This window comes from Cucumis sativus, chromosome 1, assembly GCF_000004075.3.
Source record: "Cucumis sativus cultivar 9930 chromosome 1, Cucumber_9930_V3, whole genome shotgun sequence".
Taxonomy (NCBI): Eukaryota; Viridiplantae; Streptophyta; class Magnoliopsida; order Cucurbitales; family Cucurbitaceae; genus Cucumis; species Cucumis sativus.
The window spans coordinates 2,397,829-2,422,975 of NC_026655.2; the positions used below are offsets into that span (position 1 = coordinate 2,397,829).

The 25,147-nt window shown below is 33.4% G+C and overlaps 4 protein-coding genes and 1 non-coding gene across 11 annotated transcripts; 2 read left to right on the top strand and 3 right to left on the bottom strand.

The window, feature by feature from the left end:
- Nucleotides 1–127: 127 nt before the first annotated feature.
- LOC101204113 lies at nucleotides 128–7,200 on the bottom strand. Of its 2 annotated transcripts, XM_031880084.1 has the most exons (15): nucleotides 6,577–7,200; nucleotides 5,768–5,842; nucleotides 5,527–5,634; nucleotides 5,131–5,163; nucleotides 4,955–5,044; nucleotides 4,538–4,663; nucleotides 4,190–4,333; nucleotides 3,233–3,655; nucleotides 2,963–3,097; nucleotides 2,555–2,773; nucleotides 2,158–2,430; nucleotides 1,810–1,947; nucleotides 1,358–1,678; nucleotides 515–667; nucleotides 128–328 (listed from the first exon to the last, which is right to left on the bottom strand). In XM_031880084.1, the coding sequence occupies exons 1-15, from the start codon at nucleotides 6,784–6,786 to the stop codon at nucleotides 278–280; spliced, it is 2,499 nt and encodes an 832-aa protein (XP_031735944.1). In that variant the 5' UTR covers nucleotides 6,787–7,200; the 3' UTR covers nucleotides 128–277. The 2 variants fall into 2 exon arrangements, with proteins under 2 accessions (XP_031735944.1, XP_004138346.1); XM_004138298.3 differs by having other exon boundaries at nucleotides 128–667; nucleotides 6,577–7,199.
- A 2,414-nt stretch (nucleotides 7,201–9,614) lies between these two features.
- LOC101204352 (VQ motif-containing protein 20) lies at nucleotides 9,615–10,607 on the top strand. The gene has a single exon (XM_004138299.3). It carries the CDS (start codon nucleotides 9,641–9,643, stop codon nucleotides 10,379–10,381), a length of 741 nt encoding a protein of 246 aa, XP_004138347.3. The 5' UTR covers nucleotides 9,615–9,640; the 3' UTR covers nucleotides 10,382–10,607.
- A 422-nt stretch (nucleotides 10,608–11,029) lies between these two features.
- LOC116402240 (chaperone protein dnaJ 49-like) lies at nucleotides 11,030–13,318 on the top strand. Of its 3 annotated transcripts, none has more exons than XM_031881501.1 (5): nucleotides 11,030–11,269; nucleotides 11,372–12,129; nucleotides 12,431–12,605; nucleotides 12,723–12,948; nucleotides 13,110–13,318. In XM_031881501.1, exon 2 carries the CDS (start codon nucleotides 11,406–11,408, stop codon nucleotides 12,117–12,119), a length of 714 nt encoding a protein of 237 aa, XP_031737361.1. In that variant the 5' UTR covers nucleotides 11,030–11,269; nucleotides 11,372–11,405; the 3' UTR covers nucleotides 12,120–12,129; nucleotides 12,431–12,605; nucleotides 12,723–12,948; nucleotides 13,110–13,318. The 3 variants fall into 3 exon arrangements, with proteins under 3 accessions (XP_031737361.1, XP_031737366.1, XP_031737362.1); XM_031881506.1 differs by having other exon boundaries at nucleotides 12,431–12,561; nucleotides 12,676–12,948; XM_031881502.1 differs by having other exon boundaries at nucleotides 12,431–12,561.
- Nucleotides 13,319–13,356: 38 nt separating this feature from the next.
- Nucleotides 13,357–14,143, bottom strand: LOC105436373. The gene is made up of 3 exons (XR_004214727.1): nucleotides 14,069–14,143; nucleotides 13,727–13,951; nucleotides 13,357–13,565 (listed from the first exon to the last, which is right to left on the bottom strand). It is a non-coding gene; the product is annotated as an uncharacterized LOC105436373 (transcript).
- A 709-nt stretch (nucleotides 14,144–14,852) lies between these two features.
- On the bottom strand, nucleotides 14,853–19,384 carry LOC101213898. 4 transcript variants are annotated; one of them, XM_011650604.2, is made up of 11 exons: nucleotides 19,000–19,384; nucleotides 18,845–18,864; nucleotides 18,385–18,660; nucleotides 17,967–18,201; nucleotides 17,336–17,505; nucleotides 17,083–17,225; nucleotides 16,708–16,885; nucleotides 15,977–16,556; nucleotides 15,671–15,783; nucleotides 15,343–15,586; nucleotides 14,853–15,250 (listed from the first exon to the last, which is right to left on the bottom strand). In XM_011650604.2, the coding sequence occupies exons 3-11, from the start codon at nucleotides 18,573–18,575 to the stop codon at nucleotides 15,023–15,025; spliced, it is 2,082 nt and encodes a 693-aa protein (XP_011648906.1). In that variant the 5' UTR covers nucleotides 18,576–18,660; nucleotides 18,845–18,864; nucleotides 19,000–19,384; the 3' UTR covers nucleotides 14,853–15,022. The 4 variants fall into 4 exon arrangements, with proteins under 4 accessions (XP_011648906.1, XP_011648902.1, XP_011648898.1 ...); XM_011650600.2 differs by having other exon boundaries at nucleotides 18,385–18,734; XM_011650596.2 differs by having other exon boundaries at nucleotides 18,845–19,384.
- Nucleotides 19,385–25,147: the final 5,763 nt, after the last annotated feature.

Here is a 25,147-nt window from a genome sequence, read left to right on the forward strand (position 1 = left end):
AAGGTTTGGATTTTACTAAATTAATAAATTTTGAAAGATACAGTCACGTTCCTCTTTTACTTTTAATGAGAAAATTCTACTCACTTCTTGTACATAAACGTGAAAGTAATAATAATAATACCAAATATGTTCGAGAGGTCAAGACTTTAACTTTTGATTTCATATAAAAAATACATGTCAACTACAGTTGAACTATACTCACTTTAACCAATCATTTCATATTTCAATTCTTGTTAGGCTCTCATTTGAGCTCGAACACTGAAAGCAACAACAACACTTATTCCCCAGCCAACCTTAAAACTGTGCAGAAATTTACAATCATGGAAACCTGAAAAGGCCAGTAATTGTACATCACACAAAGGGATTAACTTTTAATCAATCAATCTTAAAGAACTATGTATCGATCTGAAGTGCTTTCTATGGATAGTTAAAAGTCAAGAACAGTTCAATTTCCAGAAGATCTCCAACTAGTTGTTGAAGAAGAACTAAGAATTTCCTGGCCAAGCTCCTTTACCTTACTTATAAGAAGCATTTGTTCAGTTTCAAGTTGTAATATATATTCCTCTTGCAGTTCCTCCAGTCTTTCTAGTTCATTCAATGGTGCCGAAAGACCGTCGAGATTAGCCTCCTCGATTAAAGCATGAAACTTGCTGATTGTCTGCTTCATCTGAAAAATAACAATTCAAGTCCCAACACATCAATGTCAGCAAACAGTAAATGCAAGGCGATCATTCATAACTATGATCTACAACTTTTTCAAATGTTGAGCACAATGAAAAGTAACTGGTGTATTTCAGGCATGAACTACGAACTTTGTGCTTGAAAACAAAAATGGAAGAACAGAGAACATAATCATAAGTCAACCGAGTATCAGCTGTAGCAAATGAATTTAGCTTATTTCTCAATGTCATCCAATATAATGGGCATAAGAAATCTCAAAACTATTAATGCTTGACTCTATATGCTTGGAATTTCAAGAGCACTCCTCTTTCTTTTGATTATTAAACAAGTACAAAGTATACTTAATGATTACTTTCCTTCTGCCACATGAATGTAGGTTATGGATATAGTTTATATGGGACTCGTCATTGCTTGTCTCATTTAATTAATGGAAGAACTTTATCTTCAAAAGCATAGATCACTTGTTTTCTATGAACTCATTTCGTTATATTTGGAACCTCAGAAAATATATACCAATTTCATGACTTAAAAACCAATAAACCAAAGCTTATGTATGTACTCAATATCATGATACTGTTCTTTAATAAGATTTAATGAAATAACTGAATAGAAAACTTTATAAAATTGTCAAAGGAAAAAATTTACAATTCCCCAATCACACAGTAAAATACATCACCTGACTTGAAACTTGATGTGCCTTGGTGACAGATGATTCAGAATCCGAGGAGGGTTCTAAACTAAGTCTTCTCTCTTTCTCTAGATCTGGAACTTTTCTTGTGATTTGGACGTGGATCTCTCCTCGTTTAACCCCTTGAAGAGGTATCCATTTGTCAGCCATTTGGTTTGGAGGCAATCTTTGATACTCGACAACACAGTCACCTATGCTTGATGTGGGTAGCAAAGCATTGTGGTCTTTCACATGCAACAGTAAAGGGCTGCCATCATCAGGGAACTCTAAGGTCTGATTCCAATGAGGATTTAAAGTTTTGAACATAACCTGCAAAACATAACACCAACAGAATGTAGATTAAGACAACATCAAATTGAAAATGAAAAAGAAAAATAAGCAGAACAACTTGGCCATCCAGAAACATAACAATTGCAGAAATTATACTTAATTTCTCAAACCTTTGTTCTTTTCTTCAAGTTTCCATATTGTACTCTTACATAAGGGTCGCTTGTCCCTCCAATATCAGCAGCAACCAAATCTTTAGCTTCTATGATAACAAGTTCTATCCAACCATTATTTGAGCCTATGTTTGAACCCTGAAAGCAGAAAAATATCCCCAATTCACATAGGCACAAAACTTAATTCTTTACACTCAATTCCAGAGCTCCAGCAGAGGCATACGATTAAGTCAATACAAGCTTGCACAAAGATTCTACTCCATGAGAAACTTTGAGTAATACAAAATACACAGGTTATTATTTTTGACAAGAAGATAAAACATCGTGATGTATTGCTATAAACCATACCCTTGATCCTTCATAGTCATCTGCCTTGACTGCCTCTATCATTAGCCTTAGTTCTCCAGAATTTACTTTTTCGAGGGGGACCCATACATCCCTGACTACTCCTTCATGAAGTCCTTCCAAATTAACTCGGGCAGTACCGATATTTTCGTCGCCGAATATATCTACACCAAAGCATTTTACCTTGAGGTATTCACCACCTCCAATCTCATCAAGCTCAAACTTCTGATTCCAATTAGGATTTACAGAAATACCAGTTCTTGTTTTCAGGAGAGCCTGAAAGGAAGTCTGCTGAGTAAATATAGGGAAATAAAGTTTTAAACTATTAAGGTTATTACATTTCTCATGTTATTTATCTAAGCTTCCTGTTCTTAAATTTTAGTAGTATATAAAGATTTACCTTCCCATATTCCAATTTTACATATGACTCACACTTCCCAGATTTATCCTTCAAACTAAGATCTTTTCCTTCTACAAGGGTAATAGCCATCTTCCTTCCAGTTCTTGAAGCAAAGTTTGAAGATCCATTAACTGATTGTTGAGGTCTAACTTGAAAATTATGCGAGCTATGTGAACCATCAGAAAATTGCCACTCTTTAACAATAAGCTTCACTGTTAACTGCAAAATATTGAAGCAAGTGTTAACTGCAAAATTTCTTCTGACAACCTAGGTAGCACAACGAATGGCCAAAATTGAATCTTTATTTGAACCCCCCCCACCCAAAAAGAAAAAAAGGGATATGTCAAGTCAGACGTCCATAATTATCCATAAAACAGAAGGTAAATGCAATAATAACCCACATCATACCTCCCCACAATCGACTCCTTCAAATGGGACAACCATTTCGACCTCTTTTCCACAAAACTCACTGTGCTTTGCAATCACTTCAGAGTCAGATCCTATTGCCCAAAATGATGTAGAATCATCAGCAGCGTACTTCATCTGATCAACAAGTGCAAGAATATGAATTAGCCGATACTAAGTTAGTTCATACACACACATTTTGTATGTTTGAGTGATAAAATGCCAACTTTCATTAAAACAAAATTTGAGACGGTAAAATGTCCTGGAGAGTACCTTTACTTCACAACTGGCTAGATAGTCATACTTCACATTGCTTGGATTTGACTCATATAAATTGAACCGAAGAGTTCCTGTATCTTCATGTAGAATCATATTGAATGTTGAATTCCATACAGGGTTGGAGCCTAATCTTACAGCAGTCCTCCTACTTAGCTCATCAAGTTCCACCTCGACAAATGTCTGCAAATCATCCTTATCAATTAAGTTTTCGTCTAGTGGACTATTCATATAAGTACTCAGTGGTTTCCTGGAAGAGTTTCCTCTCAAGCTGTTTCTGGAAAGCTTGCTGGCTGAGATGACTGTCACATATATTGTACCACTAACAGCCTTTTTGCCCAGATCAACAGCTGGCAATGAGAAACAGCGGCGCCGAGGTTCAACCATTGTCCTTACTATAAAATCTGTTAGAAGTTTAACCTGAAAAGAAGAATGGGACAGATCAATGTGGTATGACAAAATAAATGCATTTCCCAAGAAGAGTCCACTGTCAATAGGAAGAATGTATTTGCAAGTACAAGATCATTTTAAATTAAAATGAAATGGTTGTTAAGCTAGACAATATGAAAAAATTCACTTCCTCAAGAATTCAAAGAGTTGGAAGCTAGATCAGTCAGTTCCACTATTTTCTCTATTTATTTGATTTTTCACATTTTCTCAAATTAGAAATCCAAAAAGCTATGTATTTTATAGACCTTCCTGCATTTGTCTGTAAAGACAAGAAACAAGCATCTAAAAGTGAAACTAATTAAAATAGCATAGCCAAAATCTGCTACCTAAAAAGTAAAAAGATCTTTAAATTATTTTTCATACCGTATACTGCCAAATGTGCAAAACACACATCAATAATTTTTCCTTGACATGATGAATGATGATTGATGAACTGAGTTATTTCAATTTTAAATGAAAAGATTTTTTGGTTTCAAGAAGGAAATGAGAATTGAGATATTTTACCAGCCAAGAGGAAACGCCCGGCAGCTCAGTTGCAGGTAACGACTGGCTTCCACCACTTCCAAAAGCAACTCCTATTCTCACTTCTGGAGTGAAAACAAATGAATACAAAATTGCTCTCCCATCCAAGATTGGCCTCAGGAGAAGCTGAATCAAGAAGTCGAGGCAATCAACAAACAGTTTGAAATCGGTAGCCAATACTTAACAGATGATCACATGAGTTTGGAACTTTGAATGATCTGAAATTCCTTTCAAATAAATAAATGATACACTATATACAAGGCAAGCAGATACATTTTTGAGGTCAGAAACAATTGATGGAAAGAGGGTTTAGGAAACTACTTCACATACATCACCCATTATGTGAATGCTATTGATTACAATCCGTGCAGTTCCAGTAAATGGCATGGCCAACTTGGCAAGCAACATAATACTCATTTCATTTGTGTCCCAATCAAAACCCAAGCGCATGATTCTCTGCAAAAGCGTATCAGGAAGCATAAGAAAAAATCTAGGTATCAGGGTATTATTGATTGATTGCTTGCAGGATATCAAAACTAACTCTATTGTCAGGAAAGCATGAGAACAAACAAGTGGCCAAACAATAATGAATTAAACATTGGGAATTTTCAAATTTATGAGATGAGGAGAGCAGAGGAAAAAAAATACGGTCTGGAATTTGATCTGATAGTAGGAAATGAATGTTCACCAAATGGGTTTCTTAAAAGATAATGTCTTATAGATAGAAGGTTAACCAAGAAAGCAAACCTGATTACCAGAAGTTGACCATTGAGTCCCACGAAGACCCAAGCCAGGAGGACATGAGCCTAAAGAAAACTCCAACAATTCTATTCTCTCCTGCATGGATCTAGTCAGTATTTCTCAATATGTAATTTGATGAGGCTAATCAACTGTAGGCATTATAGAATACGAAAATAACTTACAATAAGTTTCGGCCTCCGGTGTTTTAATCGTTTCTGCAGGAATGAATTTTCAAAAGTTAACACCATTAGTGAAATTCTATAAAATACTCCACGGCATTGAAGCCTCTTATCAAGTCAATTTCCATGTGAAAGCAACAATGAAGCTACTCAATTTCTAAAGTTAATTGTCCCTTTTTCTGAAAAGAGAAAGTATTAAGTGAACAGAGGATTATGTGAAACACTCTGCTGCTAAGAATAGCTAAGCTCATGCAGAAATGTTAGGAAACGCGATAAACATTGAAACAACTTTAGGCAAAGTTCGTAATGTTAATATTGAGCATATTGAGTTCAGTTACAGCCAAATCCACCTCAAAACGATAGAAGTCGGACATTGCAGAAGAAGGAAAATAGATTCACCTCAACAATAGTAGAGAACTTCAATGAAAGTTTTGGGTTGATGTAGTTAGGCCAAATCTCCGTCAACAGCTTATTTAACCATTCACAGTGCTCAAGTGGTGTACTGGGCTGTAAATTAGAAAGAGATAGAGAAGCAAATTAGATCAATTTGATGAATATCATCATCCACATGTTAGGAACTAAGCGATGAAAACCATCAAGGGGGATTCAATAATTTTCCAGTTCTGGATAATGATGTTACCGAGGTGTCTAGTACAATTTGCTTCCATTTCTTGTTCAACTCCTCTACTAGTAGTTGACGTTGAAACCTCCCATACTGCAAAAACAAACAAAAAGGGGCAAGATTTCATAATGTTGCCACAATGTAAAATCCCAAATGGCCGCAGGCAATGAACATAGTGCAGATGAAAAAAGGAAGAAGAATATTGTACAAAAGCGTAAAATTATAAACCAGTGGCTACAAAATACTAGTAGAAGCATATGTTGTTACATTTTTTTAATATTTGATAACTGAGTCAAAGAGAGAAGTTCATTCTCTAGGTAAAAACATCCTCCAATGATTGGTTAAGAAGATATCATTAAATTTCTAGATCTAAAGTTGCCTATAAATAGATATCTTACCCAACTCTCATTAAACAACAAGATTTACATTTTCTTATATTTGTTTCATTTTAAGCAGAGTAACTCAACGTTAGACATGCTAGAGAATATATGTTGCACCAGTACTCATATAAAGTAGTACAGTACACACCGTGGATGGCTTGATTGAATCAAAGTGAGACACTTGCGTCACAACCAAATTGTTTATACATTTGTTTCTCTATGTTTACACCAATTTCATCACAGTTATTTGTAATCCCCCAACAACATAAAATTCCTACTTGTATACCCAAAACAGTAAACTAAAGAAGGAAAGGAAAATTGTTTACAATAATTTGCACTACCCCACGCTAAAGCTGAATTGAATTACACAATTGGGAATTAGCAAATCATAACAGAATGGTTTTAATTCAGTTCCAAACATTATATGAAGAGTAGAACTACAATAACCTGTAAAGTCGCCCACACGGCAATAGCAAGCGGAATCCAATTAGAGAAAGAAAAAACCCATTTATCGAAAGCCCAAGCCAGAAAAAACAGAGGAACCAAATATGGAAGAAAAGGCTTTTCCAAAGCAGCATGACGCAAAACCACAACAGTTCCTTCAACATTGATCCCGAAACGCTTCATTTCCTTTATCCTTCCAGTTAACTGCCTCATCACCCAGCTAAACCACTCAAACGCTCCATTAGAAAAACAGAGTTCGAAGCATAATTCTGGAAGGGGAGAGGAAAAATGAAAGTGGGTATGGAGAAGGGGAGGTTCAACGATTGGTAAAGTATGGAATGAAGGGAAATGGGGGAAAAACGATGGGGGAAAAACGATGAGGTTTAAGGCATGGGAATCTGTGAGAAAGACGCATAGTGGGGAGATAGCAGTTGGGAAGAATGATATTTAGGTAAAGAAGAAAGAAAGAAGAAGTCTAAACGTGGAAATTGGAAAATGGGGTTCTGCGATTACACAGTCCACAAATAAGGGAAATGAACATATTGGGATGTGACTGATGAATTGAGATTGAAAGAGAGAAGAAGAGTAGAGAGAGTCCATAGGAAGTCAGCATCAGCAGAACAATCAGAGAATAATTGGAAAAATACAATTTTAATTTCAAGAAGAAGAAAAACTATTTAATTTCTACTAATTTGAGAAATAAAAATTGAAAACTTATATAAACAAATCAGCTCAAAACAGGTTTTCAAATGAAATATTTAATTAGTTGTTCAAAGGAGTAATAGTTTAAAGAAAGTACTTCACTTTAAAACACTTTTTTTTGGGGAATCTAGTGATTAGAAAATAGTAAAGAAGATGGATGAACCATAATCTTTTGTCATTGCATGTCCTTCTATTTTAGAAGCATATAAATATTTAAATCTGAATTGAAAGGAGAACAATTTAAGAATTTCATTTTCTAAAAAAATAAATATAGAGTACAATATTGAATAGGATTTGAGAAATGATGGGAGACAATCATAATCACAGTCAAAATAAATAAGTGTATCAGATGATAAATCTTTATCAACTATTTAAGCTTTTTTCTTAACTTTATTGGAATGTTATGATTTTGTTTAGCTATACATTTAAGCAAGAACATTGTCTATAACATCTTTTATGAATATGGATAAAGATTAGTAAGGGAATATAATGATTACTTATCCATCGTTACAAAAAGTATTTTATTTGGTTATGTATGGTGATAGATTCATAAACTAAATTGTAAAGGTTTAAAGAGAAAAACATATATAGTCTTGTCATAAGATATATTAATGGAAACCATCAGGTTCAAGTCTTTTCTTGTCGCTCGTGAAGAGAAATAATGGTTTAAATAAGACGTTTGATTCTATGAAATTTAAAAAGGTTTATTGAAGAGAAAATTATGCTAAGTTTTTTTAACTTCTACTTGTGTTTTTGGGCTCATAATTAGTAAAATATTTAATGATAGCTCATGATGGCTAGTAACAATTTCATTATTTATATATCTTATATAACTAAGTGAGTTTGGTGATGTTGCAAATACACTTTAAAACAGTGTGAATTCTCTATTCTCAAGTCTTGATTATATAAATTGTTACTCACTTTATTAGTACCACGGTTGGCGGTTAAACACCACATAGGTTCAAAGTTTTTTCTATTACATTGTTGATCGCTAAATTCAATGGAAAAAGAAGTCCTTCGGACGGATGAAAGTAGCAGATAGACTTTTGACTTTTTCTTCCATTCAGGTTGCGCCGCAATGAACAAGGATAACCTTTTCCATATGGAGGACTCTGGTCTGGAGCTTGATTTTTCAAATTGCTACAACTACAATGGATTAAGTCGCTTCGCTCTCCCTTCTTTCTTTCCTTCCTTTACTCCCCTAAACCTTTAGGTTATCCATCTCCATCCACCTCATTCCTCCCAAATATTACAAATTCACAATCAATACCAAATTTCAGTATTATTAATTAACAATATCTAAGAGGTTGAGAATTCGAATCTCTCCATCATTCTTCATCGAAGCTATATGACTTACCAACTTAAACATAGGGTATATATACTCAAATTCATTTTATTAATGTATTGGTATAGTTAATAAAACATTAGTTTTTCTACAAATGAAAATCTCAATGGTATCTAAAAGTATATATAATATGTGGTCCAACAAGTTAAGTAGAAGTCAGAAAGTTCGATAATTAGGATTTGCGGTACTGAAACCCAAACGTGACGTTATGTTTAATTGAACAAAATAAGATTACGTTATATGCTTACAAAGACTGAAATGAATAATATTGTAATAGTTTGAAAATGATTGGATTAAGACCCACAATTAATTGTTCATATAATAACAATAGATTGCTTAGAATTTTGTTGAGAGAAGGGAAAAGTACAAGTACTAGTTGAAGGGAAGACGTGCATGCCATGTGATAATTATTAATTATCAAACTATAACTATTATTAATAGTAACACGTGACACATCTTATCAAAGCAAAATCAAACTAACATTGGTTTGTTTTCAATTAATTTCTTTAACTGTTTAACTCTTTGAATGCTGAAATGTGTAATATCTTTAATGAAAAAGAAAAAAAACTATTTAAAGCATTATTAAACTTTAAAAAAAGAAAAGGTAGTAAATAGAGAGGAAATAGACTTGAAATTTGAAAACTAAATTTATAATTTTATTAGTTATAATAATTAGATATTGACTAAATTTATAATGTTTGTTTTTTCTATTTTATTTCAAAATAATTAATATTTTGAGACAATTAAACGCAATTACTCAACTAATTAATTCTTAAATTTATAAATCCTTTTTTGCCTAAAACTAACCGGCGAACGCTACTGAATCGTAGAAACAAACACGTGGCATCTATTTGTATCGTTACTCGCCACGTCATCTACAAAATCTCAACCGTTACTGTCCTGGCATGTTTACGTGGCGAATTTCAGTTAGTCCCAGCTATGTATATAAACGTAATATTCAATTTTATTTTGTGAAGTTTGTGAAATTAAGAATGGTTTGAAGAAAACCCTAAATCAAGAATGAGTCCTCAACAACAGCAACAACAAATCCATGGAAAAATGGATAATCAGATCACCAACAATGGGAATAATAAACCAATATTGTGTCCACCGCCATTGAAGATCAATAAGGATTCTCATTTGATTCGAAAAACTTCCTCTTCTTCAAATACTTCTTCCCCTTCTTCCTCTTCATCTTCCACCACCTCTCTTGCCAATGGGGTCGCTGCTGCTGCTGCGAAGCCACCACCTCAACGACATCCGGTGATTATATACACACATTCTCCCAAAATCATTCACACGCATCCTCGAGATTTCATGGCGTTGGTTCAAAAGCTAACCGGAATGTCTCGATCAGATCATGATCATGAAGCTTCTACCACGAAGCTGGCTACAACGAAATCCGCCGTGGATGAGAATAATAATAATAATAATAATAATAATAAAGGTTCTAAAGCTGCTGTTGTGAATGATGATAATGAATCGTCGTCCGTTGTGACGACGGATGAAAATTGTTGCGGCGGCGGTGGAAGCGGTTTGATGGAAGTTGGTCAGGTTAATTCGTGTTTTGGACCGGCGATTTTTGAGCCGCCGCCACCTCCGCCACAACTGGCGAATTCTTACCTGACGAATATACCCATTTATACGCCGAATTCGACGGAGTTCTTGTGCACGAATCAACCAATTTTTAACTATGATGATTCTTTGCTTTTTGGTGGCAACAGATCAGTTAATGATTTCTGCGAATACAGTGAATTTTAGGATGAGTTTTTTTTCAAGAAAATTTAATTAGTTGAGTTCGGGGGAGGGATTAATTATTTCATTCCATTTGATCTTAATGTAATACAAAAAAATATTATTATTCTCTCCCGAAATAATGTTCCATAGGGAAGAAATTAATTAATAATAATAATCTGGAATTGAATTTCAGTAATTATATCAATTTCATTCATTTTTTTTAAGAATGTAATTTATTTCAGAGGAAATAGAATTATATTTCTGTTTCCCGAAATAATAATTGAAGATTAAAATATAACAAGTTAATTTAATGATAATTTTATTATAAATTTCTAGGCAATGTAATTAAGTGTCCTGTTAATTAGTTTTGTTTAGACTTTTTTTTCAATGTGTAAGAAAGATTTAATTGTATCCTAATAAGCTAAAAAAAAAAAAAATACTATCTCACAATAGGATTAAATTATATTTTAGTCTGAATGCAAAATCATTAACAACAACAATATAGATTCATACGTGCATGTATGTATGTACTTGGTCTCTATAAAGATATATATCATATATTATCAAAATCACAGTATAATAATTTGAATAATAACCACTTATATATATCAGAGAAAAAACAAATGTTTAAAAAAGGTTTATGCTATATAATATGTGTCATGTATTTTATACGTTAGCATGCACTTAATCATGTTATAACATATATATCAAAATCATATATATTATATACGTTAAAAAATAATATATCGTTTATATATACATTGTTAACAATGATGATGATGATGGTGATGTTTACTCTGGCTTACGGTTGCGTAATTTGATTGTGGAATTCTCTTTTTCCTTAATTTAGGTCTTCTCTATCCCGAGTATGTATTCAGTCTAGTTGGAATTGCATCTGAAATTGGGCTGAAGGTAATGAATTCAGGAAGTTTAGGTTTTTTTTACTTTTTTTGAAAGGTTGTGTTGGTACGATTTTGGATAAGAATGAGAAGGAAGTGTTAAGAATCTGTGCAGTGAAGATGGTTTGAATAGTGAACGTAATCACACTATGGAGCACGTTCAATTGGTTAGGCAGATAAAAACAACCAAGTGCTATTACAAAATTCTTGGGGTGAAGAAAAATAGCTCGACTCAAGAGATTAAGAGGGCTTATAAGAAACTGTGCCCGAAAGTTCACCCTGATAAAAACAAGGCTCTTGGTTCTGCTGAAGCATTCGACAAAGTAAACAAAGCTTTCAGGTGTTTGAGCGATGATACTTCGAGGAGGAAATATGATCACACGGTTTTTGTTGATCAGTATCAGCACCAACAGCAGAATGCAAGGCATCGGAGAAGTGAAACGAATCATGATTCGTCTGAAAATAAAATTGATCCCAACGGAGGTAGGGAAAGCCAACAGAAGACTGAGTCTGATGGGAGAGGTCCCAATTTTTTTATCATTCTTCTAATGTTACCATTGTTAATTTACTTGTTGGCTTATATGCCATTTCCAGAGCCTGAATATTCTTTGCATGAAAATCAATCCTATAGTATTCCTATGGTTACAGAGAAACATGGCGTGGAATTTTTTGTCAAATCATCAAATTTTGATGTAAGATATCCTCTTGGAAGCCCAACTCGAGCTGAAATAGAGAACAGTGTGATAAGGGATTATCGAAACCTTGTTTCGCGTTATTGTGACGTAGAACTCCAGAGACTCCAGTGGAATAAAAATCTCCCAACTCCTCACTGTGCAAAGCTGAATAATCTCGAGGTAGCATAAGGTGATAAAGGTAAATGTGGTTCTCTTTCTTTTCTTAGAAATGATATCCGGTTATCTTTTTGGAGATTAGTATCCATCTTCTGTTGCTTGTAACTTCACTTGTTAACCTTGCTTGGATATAAACAATGCAACAGTAAGTAAGTTTGTTATTTCTTGAAGCTTTTGCATCCCACTTTAATGTATGTTTCTGATCTTGAAAAAGAATTTCATATTAGGTTCCCTCATGTATGGAAGGTAATGTTCAACACATAACTTTACATGTAATGGAAAATGATTATCTTTTGTCTATCTTTCCAACTTTATATTCGAAGAGGCAATGATGAAAGGTCGAGGTCCAGGAGAATGCGTATTTATGTTTCTCTTTTGAAACAAATGGCTCCCGAGCATCTTCTGGCCACCTTTGCAAAGTTATGTGCAGAAGTTCTTGTTGCAGCATCCGATGGTATGCTCAATATAGATGATACTACTGCACGTTCTGTTTTACAGGTCCATATTCAAAAGCATTCAATCATCTTTAGTCAATAATTTTGCTGCTATTCTAATTTTCTTTTGTCAGTATTTGCGACCTGGAATCTCATTAGTTCCCCATGGCTGAAAGCGCAGGATACCTTTGAGATTCTTGCTTGTAAAGAGATTCGACTATCAATAAATCGAGTATCATCATCAGAATCTGGTGATGTAGGTGAGGAAGGGGGTGAGAGCGGAGGAGCATCTGCTGCTAGAGGAAAGGTCATCACTCACGCAGTGAGAAAGAGTCTCATACAAAACACCATACCCATCTTCATTGAGTTAAAAAGGCTAATGGAAAGCAAGAATAGCCCCCTTATAGGTACGAATACTCCAAAACTTAAATAATTTAAATTGAAATGTGAAGTGCCTGTTTGGGACGGTTTTGTAAGTGCTTTAAAAAGTGTTTTTGAACACTTAAAAAGTCCTTTCAAATTGATCCTAAGACATATTTAACATTTTATTCGTATTCTTTAATAATAGGTTCCCTCATGGAATGCCTTCGAGTTCTTCTCAAGGACTACAAGAACGAAATTGATGACTTATTGGTAGCTGATAAGCAACTTCAGAAAGAGCTCCTCTATGACATTCAAAGATATGAATGTACCAAAGCCAAGTCAGCCGTTGCTGAGGCAGTCAACGAGATGCAAAAGTCAACTAACTATCTTTCTCCTGAGGCTCCTCCTCAAGCTGTAAGTGTTCTTAACAACCTAACCTCAAGTGTTCTTACAGCTTGAGGAGGAGCCTCGGGAGAAAGATAGTTAGTTGACTTTTGCATCTCGTTGACTGCCTCAGCAACGGCTGACTTGGCTTTGGTAGATTCATATCTTTGAATGTCATAGAGGAGCTCTTTCTGAAGTTGCTTATCAGCTACCAATAAGTCATCAATTTCGTTCTTGTAGTCCTTGAGAAGAACTCGAAGGCATTCCATGAGGGAACCTATTATTAAAGAATACGAATAAAATGTTAAATATGTCTTAGGATCAATTTGAAAGGACTTTTTAAGTGTTCAAAAACACTTTTTAAAGCACTTACAAAACCGTCCCAAACAGGCACTTCACATTTCAATTTAAATTATTTAAGTTTTGGAGTATTCGTACCTATAAGGGGCGATTCTTGCTTTCCATTAGCCTTTTTAACTCAATGAAGATGGGTATGGTGTTTTGTATGAGACTCTTTCTCACTGCGTGAGTGATGACCTTTCCTCTAGCAGCAGATGCTCCTCCGCTCTCACCCCCTTCCTCACCTACATCACCAGATTCTGATGATGATACTCGATTTATTGATAGTCGAATCTCTTTACAAGCAAGAATCTCAAAGGTATCCTGCGCTTTCAGCCATGGGGAACTAATGAGATTCCAGGTCGCAAATACTGACAAAAGAAAATTAGAATAGCAGCAAAATTATTGACTAAAGATGATTGAATGCTTTTGAATATGGACCTGTAAAACAGAACATGCAGTAGTATCATCTATATTGAGCATACCATCGGATTGTGACCTGGAATCTCTTATCAAAGTCTCTGGAGGTACGAATACAGTGTGATAAGGGATATACACATAAAATAATTATATACACTAAAAAAACGTGCATATACACATAAAATAATTATAATAACATGTACTTGGACAACACAACACCTTGTAATATATCAAACAAAACAATGCTAAAAAAATATTTATGTTCGGTATATATTTTACATATAAAATATAAGATATAATATAAGAATCGTAGTTGATGGAAGATTCGTAACGAGACTGGTGTCTAAATCCACAAGAATTCATGGCTTTGTTGCAAAGGGTTTTACACTTGTAGAAGTTGGGTGCCTAACTAATCATTCATTACTAATTATAATCCCTGTATCTTTGATTTTTCTACTATTTGTTGAGGTGGAAAAAACTTCTATACTAGAAGAGTGATATCCATACTCTCTTCATTTATTCAGTCAATTTATCTATGAATAGACCCACCTTATTTTAAAAAAAAAACAGTTTGATTTGATATGTAATAAATAAATGGGGTATGAAAAAGTGAAAATCTTCAACATTCAACTGTCCAACTCAATGGTTTTCCACACAGCCAATAAAAGTAATTATAATAACAGACTTTGGTTTCTAAAATATTACTTTTAAGACAATACTTTTATAAGATAAATTAGTTCGTTCAGTTGTGACCATTTTCAATAATATCTTTGTGTCAGTGTCAACCGAAAATGACTGAGAAAAATAAACAAAGCATTTCTGAATTATTTTCCCTTGGCATTATTATTAAAAGTATGTGTAGAAAATGTACACTCCTACCCTCCTAACAAGAAAACACGAAATGAAACCCAAAAGTAAAATACATATACTACACCTTCTCTACATGTACGTAGTTACAAACAAAAGGATCACAATTCATTTCTTCTTCTTGTCTTCCTTTTCCCTCTCCAGAATTACAGGAGCTGCTGGAATGCTGAACCACCATTCCCTTACTCTTCTTGTCCATCTCTCTGTGCTTGGTTTTCTTGGTGGTGAGTACCTTGTAAACCCCTCCAAAAACACCATTAGAACTATGTATTTTGTGGGTAAGAAGGCTAGAGTCAAGGCCATCACTATAAGGAAAACTGCAAACTTCATTGTGGCCTGAGAATCATATCATCAAAACCACTATGGATTCAGATATGTCATTCATAAATTCATATATGGATGAGAGACCATGGAAACAGAATTCAAACCTGAGGGAAAATGGCCAGAAACAAAGCGCGCAGCTTGAGGAGAAAGATGTTTCCATCTTGGATGAACTGTTCCGCTTGAGAAATCGCATTCTGGACGGCCAAAAGCTGCTCCATTGCATTCATTGCTGGAGGAGCTACGACCTTAACTTCATCGACTGGGGTACCTTGGTTGAAAATTCGCGTTAGCATCATGAAGATGGCCATGAATGCAAGTAGCAGAGCAATGGCGTAGAGCAGCCAATCCCTGTGAAAAGAATGTTCAAGTTCGTTACCAACATTTTTTAGTTCCAACTTAACTTGAGGCTCATTTCTATATCTTGATATTTACCTGTAGATAATGTAACTGGAGACCAAACAGAATGCCAAAGACTTAATAGGATCTTCCCATAGTGCCAAAGAAAGAAGGAACTTCCCAAGTTCACTCACTGGCAGCATTAGTTCCTGCAGTACACCACAACAAAGTAAATAAAAGAGGCTAAGATTCAAACTTTTGCCATAGGTCAGAATCATCCTCCACAAAAGATAAGAGAAAAGATAGTCTAGTTGCCTAGGAAGTAGGAAGCACAAAATATTCTACTCTTAAATAGCTAAATAAGAAATCCTCTAATAGGCAGTAGGCAAGAAAGATCAATACCTTCATCACTGCCAAATTAGTATCAATGCCATCTACTTTTGCTCCATCGACTGTCTCTTGAGCCATCACCACTTTTTCATAATTGTTTCTTGATTCCTTGACTGCCCTTTCCAAAGGAGTCATTTTTCCGACAGCAATCTCACCCACAAGAAGTTCATTTTCATTGGAATCGCTTAAAGTCATTCCCATTCCAAATCCCAAGTGAGAAACTAAGTCAAGTGCTGAAATTGAATACATTCCCTTTACAAGACTGGATCTGTTTGTCCGGTCACACTCCTTCATGTCCGACATATTTGCAAGGGTTTCCAATATTAAGTCCCCACCGGGTAGCTGATCGCAAAGGTTAAACATGAGAAGCGACTCACACCCAAGAGGTGGTGTAGAATATATATCTTGAATGGCTTGTAAACGTAGAATCCCAAGGACAGCTTTTGAGAGAGCTTCGCTCCTTTGAATTCCCTTGATCTGGAAGTTGTTGATAAATCTATGAACATATAAAACCTCACGGATGATTGCCAGCCAAAAATCTCGACGGGTATGGCCTTTAAGTTCAGGAAACTCGATCACAACTGGTTCTGATCTACAAAGGTGTACACATTTGCCCAACAGAGATAAGGGGTGAACATCAAACTTGACAGCTCTTAATATTCTTATTGATAAAATTCAAGATGCTTTCACCGTTAACCCAATCACACACAACCCTGCCAAAAAGAAAGGAATGATCTACTTACAAGGACATGGATTTATACAGAACCGCCTTGTCAAAGAGCCGGGTGCCCCATGGTCCAGTTAATTCAGGTTTGACAACCTGTTTTAGATCATCAGATAAGTCATATCTTTTTGCCTTGTCAAATGACACCACACGAAGAGCTTCAAAGTAAAGTGCATGATCTGTCAGAACCAACCTACCTGCATATATGAGAAAATAAAGGAGAAAATAGAGATGGAAGTAAGAACAGTAAAATACCATCTTATATATGTCGTCTACTTCTAACAATACTTTCCATTAGATGAAATGTTTTCCCTTGATAAGCCATGATAGGAAGGGGTGGTAAACTTTCACATCAAAGATAAGAAGAAATTAACGAAATCATTCCATGACTCACCCGGCCAAGTAGAAACTCCTACATGTTCAAGAACTGGTTGTGTTGTGACTGTTCCATCCATTTCTAAAATCTTTTCATCTCTTAATGATCTTTCAGACTGGAGAAGGTTTGACTCTGATAGGTTTTTCATTTTTCTTATCACTCTATCAAGAAGAACATATAATATTAGACTGAAAGCACCAACAAAATAGAAATCTTGCTGCATAGTATTTAAATCTTTCATGCTTAGAAAAAAATATTGAAAGGTGCGTACTTTTCTAGCGCGCTCAGGTACTTGTCGTAAACAGAAAACTGAAGTCTAGAACTAGCTGATGAAGTAAGCACCACAAAAAGATTTTCACTAACAATGACATTTGAAATTATGGGAACAGCTGGAGCAATTCGACAGAAAGCCTCAACCCCAACTGATGCATCTTCATCAATCTGCAATAAAGGTCGGCTACAGATGAACATTGAAAACACTAAAATCGACCACCTTCTATCACTTTATTGTGGAAGCAGTACTTTGTGGTCAATCAAACATGCAAAAATGGGATAATGTACGTGCTCGTTAAAGAAAGTATCCAGTCTGAAAACCACATACTCTAAGTGATTTTACAACAATCAGCAAAAGTAAAATGAGCGATCATCTCAGACAAAAGGAAAGTCAGTAGAACCAAAGATAAACCTCTGAGAGGTTTAAGGCCATTGATTGCAGCATTTTAACGTTATGCAAACAGCACACAGGAAATTTAAAATTCTGGCAAGTCCAAACAGTCCAAGTAAACTAGTAAATGGGATTAAAAGAAGCACATAAATTATTTAGTTACATTCAGTTTCTAATTTCAACCATCTATATTTAAGGGATCAAGATACTAGCAAAACCTATAAAACCAAAAACTTACATTAAGTAAAGGCCGGCTAGAACTTGCCGGGGCTTCCCAAGCTATCATCACGTCAAATGTCAAGCGTCGAAACTTTTTATCGGCCAGATAGCCCGTATTTTGAGTACATAGTGCAAGTGCCCTGAAACAGCAATACTCCAGAAAGTTTCTTGCATAATTTGAAGGAACCTTTATTGAATCAATGGCCTCCATATTAAAATTTTGTTGAAGTTCGCTGGCAGAAACACCAAGGAGTCTGCATATTTGACATTGTAATGGATTGAACATCAATTCATTCAAATCCTTGAACATTAATTTACTAACCCAGTATAAATGATCTTCAAGTAATAGTTGTAAAGAAACATCAAAAACACCAACTATACAGGAGGAAAAAACCTGACGTTTTCCTCAAGAACAGAACAAGCTATGAAGAACTTACTTTGTACATCTCCGAACAACCAGATTGGCAAATGGAGAGAGCTCACTTATCCAATTTCTCTGAGCAGAAGGAGACCTTTCCATTTCTTCAAGTTCTTCATCAAAAAAGCTTCGCTTTCCTAACAACCATTTCAATGAACTATCTCTAACAAGCCCCTCAAGCGTGCTTCTGGTTTTGCTGAGTACAGCCATATTATTCAGAATCTTGCAATATGATTGAGCTGAAAGATATCCATACCCAATTCACCAACAAGCCAATCTCAAAAATCCCCAAAACCTGATAAGTTCACTTGACAATATCACTTAAACAATCAAAGCACTCCAATCTCGTACAGAACTAGTACCTTTGTCCTGTATTTCAGCAAATTACCCCCAACTTTAATAACCCAAACAACTGCTCCGTTCGTATAAAAAAGGCAGATAGATCAAACAGAGTAATTTCACTGATTGTACAACTTTACCTGAACACTGTAGCGCTACCCTTCAATCGATTAATCACCAAAACAGCAAATCAAACGAGCAGAGTATCAAATTTAGTCAGCTTGACAACAACCCACTTCGCGAAACTTCATAGAAAACCCAAAACCCAAATTATAATTAACAATGGAAACCATACCAAACAAATTGCAGGTCCAAGGCTTAGAACTTCTGAACCCTATTGCTCAAATGCTACCAACGAGCGGCTCTCGTAATCCCCTACGCTAGAAAACCTCGCTTCACGAACCCAACAACATTTATCTACAAACCCACCGCGCCGATTCGCCGAATTTTGAAGAATGACTCGAGGTGACAGAGTAGCAAAAAGAGTCGGTTCGATCAGTCTTTGCAATTGCAACAAATGTCAAAATAGCGTGTGATGAGTTGGGATCTTGATTCTTGCTGAAAATCAAGAAAGTAAAATTGAAAAAACTAAAATTTTCAATCGGATGGGTGTGATTGTAGAGGGAGAAAGATGAGCTTTGGTAATATTTGGTATCATCAGTTTGATGCTTGTCGCCAACACTTTGAAGAGTGTCCTTCATCAGTGGGTAAATGATTGTTCAGATGTGGGCAGGTACAATTTAATGGTTGAACATTCGAGTTTCATCAACAAATGTCAACCGTTCGATGGAATTACTTTTTTAAATTATATTTTCTTCTAATCAAATATTATTTAATTATACCTTCTAATTTCCATTATCGTACAAAGATTAATTCTCGACTTAAATTATTCAAAACATACCTTTTATCAACTTGCTTCATTTATTAACTAATGGAGTGAATAAATGTCTAAAAATTGTTTTTAAATTTTGAAAGAGAAATTTAAATACACAATAATTATTTTAAAATTTTCACACACATACTCTTCCTAGGATTAAAATCAAAATTTCAAAACTAGTAAGAATTAAAATCCAACATAACAATTGAAAAAATATTTATTTGAAAACCAATTAAAGGTGATACTAATAAATCAAATGATTGAATTTTGTCACATATTAACTCGTATTATGGCTACTAAATTAGGTGAGACAAATGAATATGATCTAACTAAATTTTTAGACCTTTTTTTATATATAATTTATTATTAATTTTTGCTATAGATAATACGTAGCGTCAGATCATAATTATTTATAATAATGCAACAAAATTATTAATTGTTCTAAAATAATTTCCATGTAATTAAGTTTTCTTTGTAAATTATTAAAACAATTAAAAGCTACATCTAGATGACGACTTACAAATCCACGTTGCAAGACAAATAAAATCACACGCTGAAGCCCATATGGATTGGGCCTGAGTAGTTCTCACTTCATACAAATCCATTCGTCTTGGTTGGGCCAGCCCATTTTTGCTCTAAAGAGCTCAATTAGCAATTGTGTAGTGAACACATACATACAATAACTATATATGTTAATGCATTGTTTTTGTTTTGAACAAATATGCTAATTTATTTGAATAAGCTTTTTAAAATAGTAGTGTGAAACAGGAAGGGACTAATAATAATTTGAAGCAAAATATATTTATTTATTTTAGAAGAATAAAGGGAAAAGTGAAAGGCAAAATAAAGAACAAAGTAGATCCATGCATGATTTGGATTATATATATATATATATATATGATATGTGAAACCAAACTTGATGAGAATATGGAAAATAAAACTGAAAAGAAGAGAGAGGCCGGGAAGAGAGATTTTAAAACAATTGAAATATAAACTTGAGAGTTGAGAGAGAGAGAGAGAGGGCTTGAACTTGACCATATAAGGATGAAACACAAAGTGACCCTCAAATCTTATAAAGAAAGGCCACAAAATGACACAAAACTTTTACCACATTTGGACCCACTTTTGTTGCTTGTTCATGCATGTTCCAATTAAGCACACACACAATGCAAGCATCCATTGGGTGGGAGTCAAACCAAGTCAAAACCCTATCAAAAACACTAATTATATAAACTAAAGATTTGAGTGGGGGAAAAGACAACCACCAATATATATATTTTAACATATGGCTTTCCCTTTAGATAGATGGGTAGAAAAGTGTTTTTGTATGTATCCTCAAGTATATATAACCCTCCCTTAAAACTGGCAGATTAGGTTAGGTCTGGTTGTATCTAGAAACGAGTAATCAATTAGTCGAAGTTGATTTTCTGTCCAAACCATCAACTAAACCGATTAAAAATGTCCAAACCATCAACAAATTACCTTTCAAAACATACCATATAGGATGATTTTCATTTCTTTTAATTGGTAATGAGGGGTTGAGGAATGAGAAATGATGATATTGGGGTTTGGTTGGTTGGAAGAGCCCACCATTGCCCCCATTCAAATCTGTCTTAATGGGATTCATTGTATCTCTCCCTACAAATATATAACAAAAATACTAAATTTATAAATTAAAACCATTCAAAATATGAAATGCCAAATCTCTATCTCTCCCTCTCATCTCATAAGTTTTTTCCCAACTCCAATCATTCACAAAATGAATTGGCAACATCCATTAGATTTTTATTTTTATTTTTGCTATTCCCCTAAGTTTTATCTTCTTTTCTAAAAATGGGTTTGAAAGAGAAGGAACCATCGAGAAAACAAACTGAAACCAACAAAACCAAACTATCAGAAAAATGAAAATTTACAAATGGAAAGTAGGAATAATAAAAGAAAAAAACTAAAGCATGCATTAAAGAATCATTTGATTAATTGAAAAGTAGGGTAATTAAAAAAGGAAAACAAATGGGAGATTGAAGTGATGAATTGGAAAGGAACAGTGGGTATGAAAGTGACAATGGAAGGGGATGACAGAGAATTTGAAATTAGGAGTTTTTGTTAAACTGTCACAATCCCTTCAACTGTTTAGGGATGCCAAAACAGAATTTTGTCATTTCCCCCACACACACTTTTATTTCTTTTACTGCTCATTCTTTTTTCCTTCTTCTATATTTCTTTTCTTCATTTGCTCTTCCCTTCCACACTCTCCTCTTCCTATTCTCATTTTTCTTTCTCCTTCCATTTCTGTGTTTCCACACCTCCATCCTAAGGTCTCGTTTTCCGTTTTGTATTTAAAATGTTTTTAAAATAAGTTGTGGAAATGATTGTTCTAATACTACAAAAAAAAAAAAAAAAAAAAAAGGTACGTACAAGAAATGTATTTAAATTTTTAAAAGGAAAATGCCATATTCTGTCAGAATTTTTTTTACTATAATATAATAGTTTCCTTCTCTCTAAATCAAGAATGGTAACGTTTTACACATTTTCAATCAAAATTAGACTAAATATTTTTCATTTAACGTGTTTCGATGTTTTTACTACAATAATTATTGAGATGAAAGATCTCGAGGAAAGACATGCAAATTATTAATGAATTAAGCTAGAAGGCACTAATGTTCCGTCTATTATATTGTATTATTGTTTTGTTATTCAAACTAACAATCATAATAATCTTACTTTAAATAATTAGTTTAAATCTTCTTTTAAAAGAAATTAATGAACATGAAGTAAAGTACTAAAGGATAGGACATCAATTACTATTTAAGATGACTATCGATGGATTTAATTATTGTTAAACTGAAACTATCAAAATAGTAAAAGTAAATTATAATCGTCACTCTAACAATGATAATTTTAAAATTTTCATTTCTTAGATTAAATTAACTACAATTTTTAAAAAATATTGCAAACTATCACAGTTGATCTATAATGGACCACGATATGTATTGTCTACTATAAATAGATATTTTTAAAAATTTTGTCATTTAAAATAATTTATGTTTCGATTCATCATGTTTATATATATAAAAATATGTATATTCTTTTATAAACAATTATGAGCAAATAATAAATAATGAATATAATGGGAGACAAAGTGAAAGATTTGAAAGTTGGGAGGATGACAAGCAACTATAGTACAATTATTGAGAGTGTAATTTAGCTTTTATTTAAAACATTAGAAATATTATATATGTGGTCTCTTTAGTCATTGAAAAATAATATAAACTTATCATGTGATTAAGATGGTGACTTCTTCATCATTTTCTTTTATCAATTCATATATATAGATAGATAGATTTACTTTATTAAAAAAAATAATGAAAGATTTTATTATAAAGTACACATTTAGGTCGGCCGACTTAAGAATAAATTGATAAAAATCAGTAAAGGACAATAGTCCTGCCTTCATGGTCTAATTAAGAATAGACTATATCCTTGACCACCTATATTAAGTATAATACTTAATATGAATCATTCAATTCTTTTTTTTATTAACATTATTGCTTCTAGATTATTAACCACATCATGTTTAATTATTGTTAATCATATCTACAGTTTTATACTATGAAGATTTTATTTGTATTGAGTTTGTTCGTATGAAATTAAAATCAACCAAACAAAAATTATATTGAAACTTGAAATTTTGATTATTAATTGTATTTAAAGGCATATTAGATGAATGGTCCTTTCAATATAAAATTAGGTTATGAAAGATGGCTTAGATTGCCTCACTTGGACCTCTTTAAATGGTTCCAAGTGTAAAGCACATAAGCTTTTGTCAAATCGATATGATGATTTGAACTTCTCAAATTAAATAAATATCACACACTTTGATTTGGAAAATGTGAGATTAATAAAAAAATTCCACATTGTTTTAGAAATTGAATTAACCACAACACTCCTTTTACCAAAAAAAAAAAAAAAAAACCTAAAAGTTTATTTTGATCGGCTAAATAATACTTTAGCTAGTTGAAGTTTACGTCCATATCATTGGACTTCAACGTGCTAAGGTGAACAATAGGTAACGTTGAGGTTTTCTTGATCTAACTAAAATTTTTTTTGACATGTTGTAACATCATTTTAGAGTTCGTGTTTGTGCAGAATCTGTTGCTCATGGAGTTTAAGAAGATAGGTGCAGAAGAGAAATCTAAAACTTCTTCCCTGTAAATGGATGACTGCAACTCGGAATACATTATGCCTTATCACACTTGTCTCACTTATAAGTAAATTTGAGTGTTGTAATAGTAATAGATAGGTGGGCAGACACCACATCATCGATGCAAGGTTGTTTATATATAAAGAATTTTGTTGACCGAGACTCAACTCATAACTGAATAACTCTCAACATCTAAATTTGAGGTTTAATAAATCTTATTGATTTAATTTTGATTGTTTTCTTAGTCAAACTCATAGGGTTTGCCAAATCATTAAGGGATCATTTGTGTTTTTGAATTACATTACTAGACAATAGAGAATCTTACGATTCCATTTTTTCAATCAGAATGAGGATGCGTGAAATTGAAAGATTTTAAGATGATGGTTAACGAGTATCTTTAATGTCTAACTATTTTTAAAATAACTCAATCCGAACAAAGTCATACAAATACCGATTAAGGAGGTAATCTACAATTACCACACAAACACATGTTCATAATTTGAAAAGGAAATTAAAAAACCGTTAGCATAAAAAAAGCATTTATTTATTAGTCATAAAAGTAGAATAATATGAACTTTTTATAGCAAAGATATGGGTTGAAGATACATATTCTAATTATAAAAATGTTAACAATTCAATGCATAAGAGTTTCTGTTTGTTGCCATTTGAGAGAGTTTCAAGTTCTGTCCTTTCTTATCTTAAAACAAGGACTTCTCCTTTTATTCTATATATTAATTAATCTTCAATTTAGGAAATGGATTTGTTTAATTAGTCTAATCATCATGTCAAAGTCTTTTAACACAAATTCTATATATATGCCTTTGTACAAAAAGCAAATATTTATAATCATTTTCAGTGTTTAAGGTTTTAATCACTTTACAAACATTCTTCTTCAAAATCAAACTCCAACAAATGCCAATCCATTTAAATAGAAAAATTATCCAAACACATAGAAATTCTCACATTTTATGGCTATGTTAAGGAATAATATTCTTATCTAAACATCTCCCATCCTAGATATGATAGAAAGATTTTAAAACATAAAGAATAAAAGGAAAACTTTTTTAAAAGTGATAACTTTTATATATATAAGATTGTGAACAAAATTTAATAATCTAAAAGGTGATGTCTTATATTAATTAAAGATGAAAGAATATATACATCGAACTTAGGAAATAATTAATGTCATACCTAAACAAAATTGGATATAAATTAAATTAAATTTAGCTTGATTATTTTATACCTAATTAATAATTAGACGGTAATAATATACCAATAATAATAGAGGTACGCATCCCTTTTGTTTAAACTAAAAATTTTAACTAATAAGAGTTTAATTTAGTTGAATATCAATTGTACTCGTAA

What these genes read in the sequence shown, in the direction of transcription:
- LOC101204113 (XM_004138298.3), bottom strand. Translation starts at nt 6,786, where the DNA reads ATGAGGCAGTTAACTGGAAGGATAAAGGAAATGAAGCGTTTCGGGATC. An exon ending in CCGTGTGGGCGACTTTACAG is followed by an intron (nt 5,843 to 6,576) that starts GTTATTGTAGTT and finishes TTGTTTTTGCAG; the next exon opens with TATGGGAGGTTTCAACGTCA. An exon ending in TAGCCAGTTGTGAAGTAAAG is followed by an intron (nt 3,098 to 3,232) that starts GTACTCTCCAGG and finishes CTTGTTGATCAG; the next exon opens with ATGAAGTACGCTGCTGATGA.
- LOC101204352 (XM_004138299.3), top strand. Translation starts at nt 9,641, where the DNA reads ATGAGTCCTCAACAACAGCAACAACAAATCCATGGAAAAATGGATAAT.
- LOC101213898 (XM_011650604.2), bottom strand. Translation starts at nt 18,575, where the DNA reads ATGGCTGTACTCAGCAAAACCAGAAGCACGCTTGAGGGGCTTGTTAGA. An exon ending in CTAGCCGGCCTTTACTTAAT is followed by an intron (nt 17,506 to 17,966) that starts GTAAGTTTTTGG and finishes CCTTTATTGCAG; the next exon opens with ATTGATGAAGATGCATCAGT. An exon ending in AGGAGTTTCTACTTGGCCGG is followed by an intron (nt 16,886 to 17,082) that starts GTGAGTCATGGA and finishes TCATATATGCAG; the next exon opens with GTAGGTTGGTTCTGACAGAT.
- LOC116402240 (XM_031881501.1), top strand. Translation starts at nt 11,406, where the DNA reads ATGGAGCACGTTCAATTGGTTAGGCAGATAAAAACAACCAAGTGCTAT.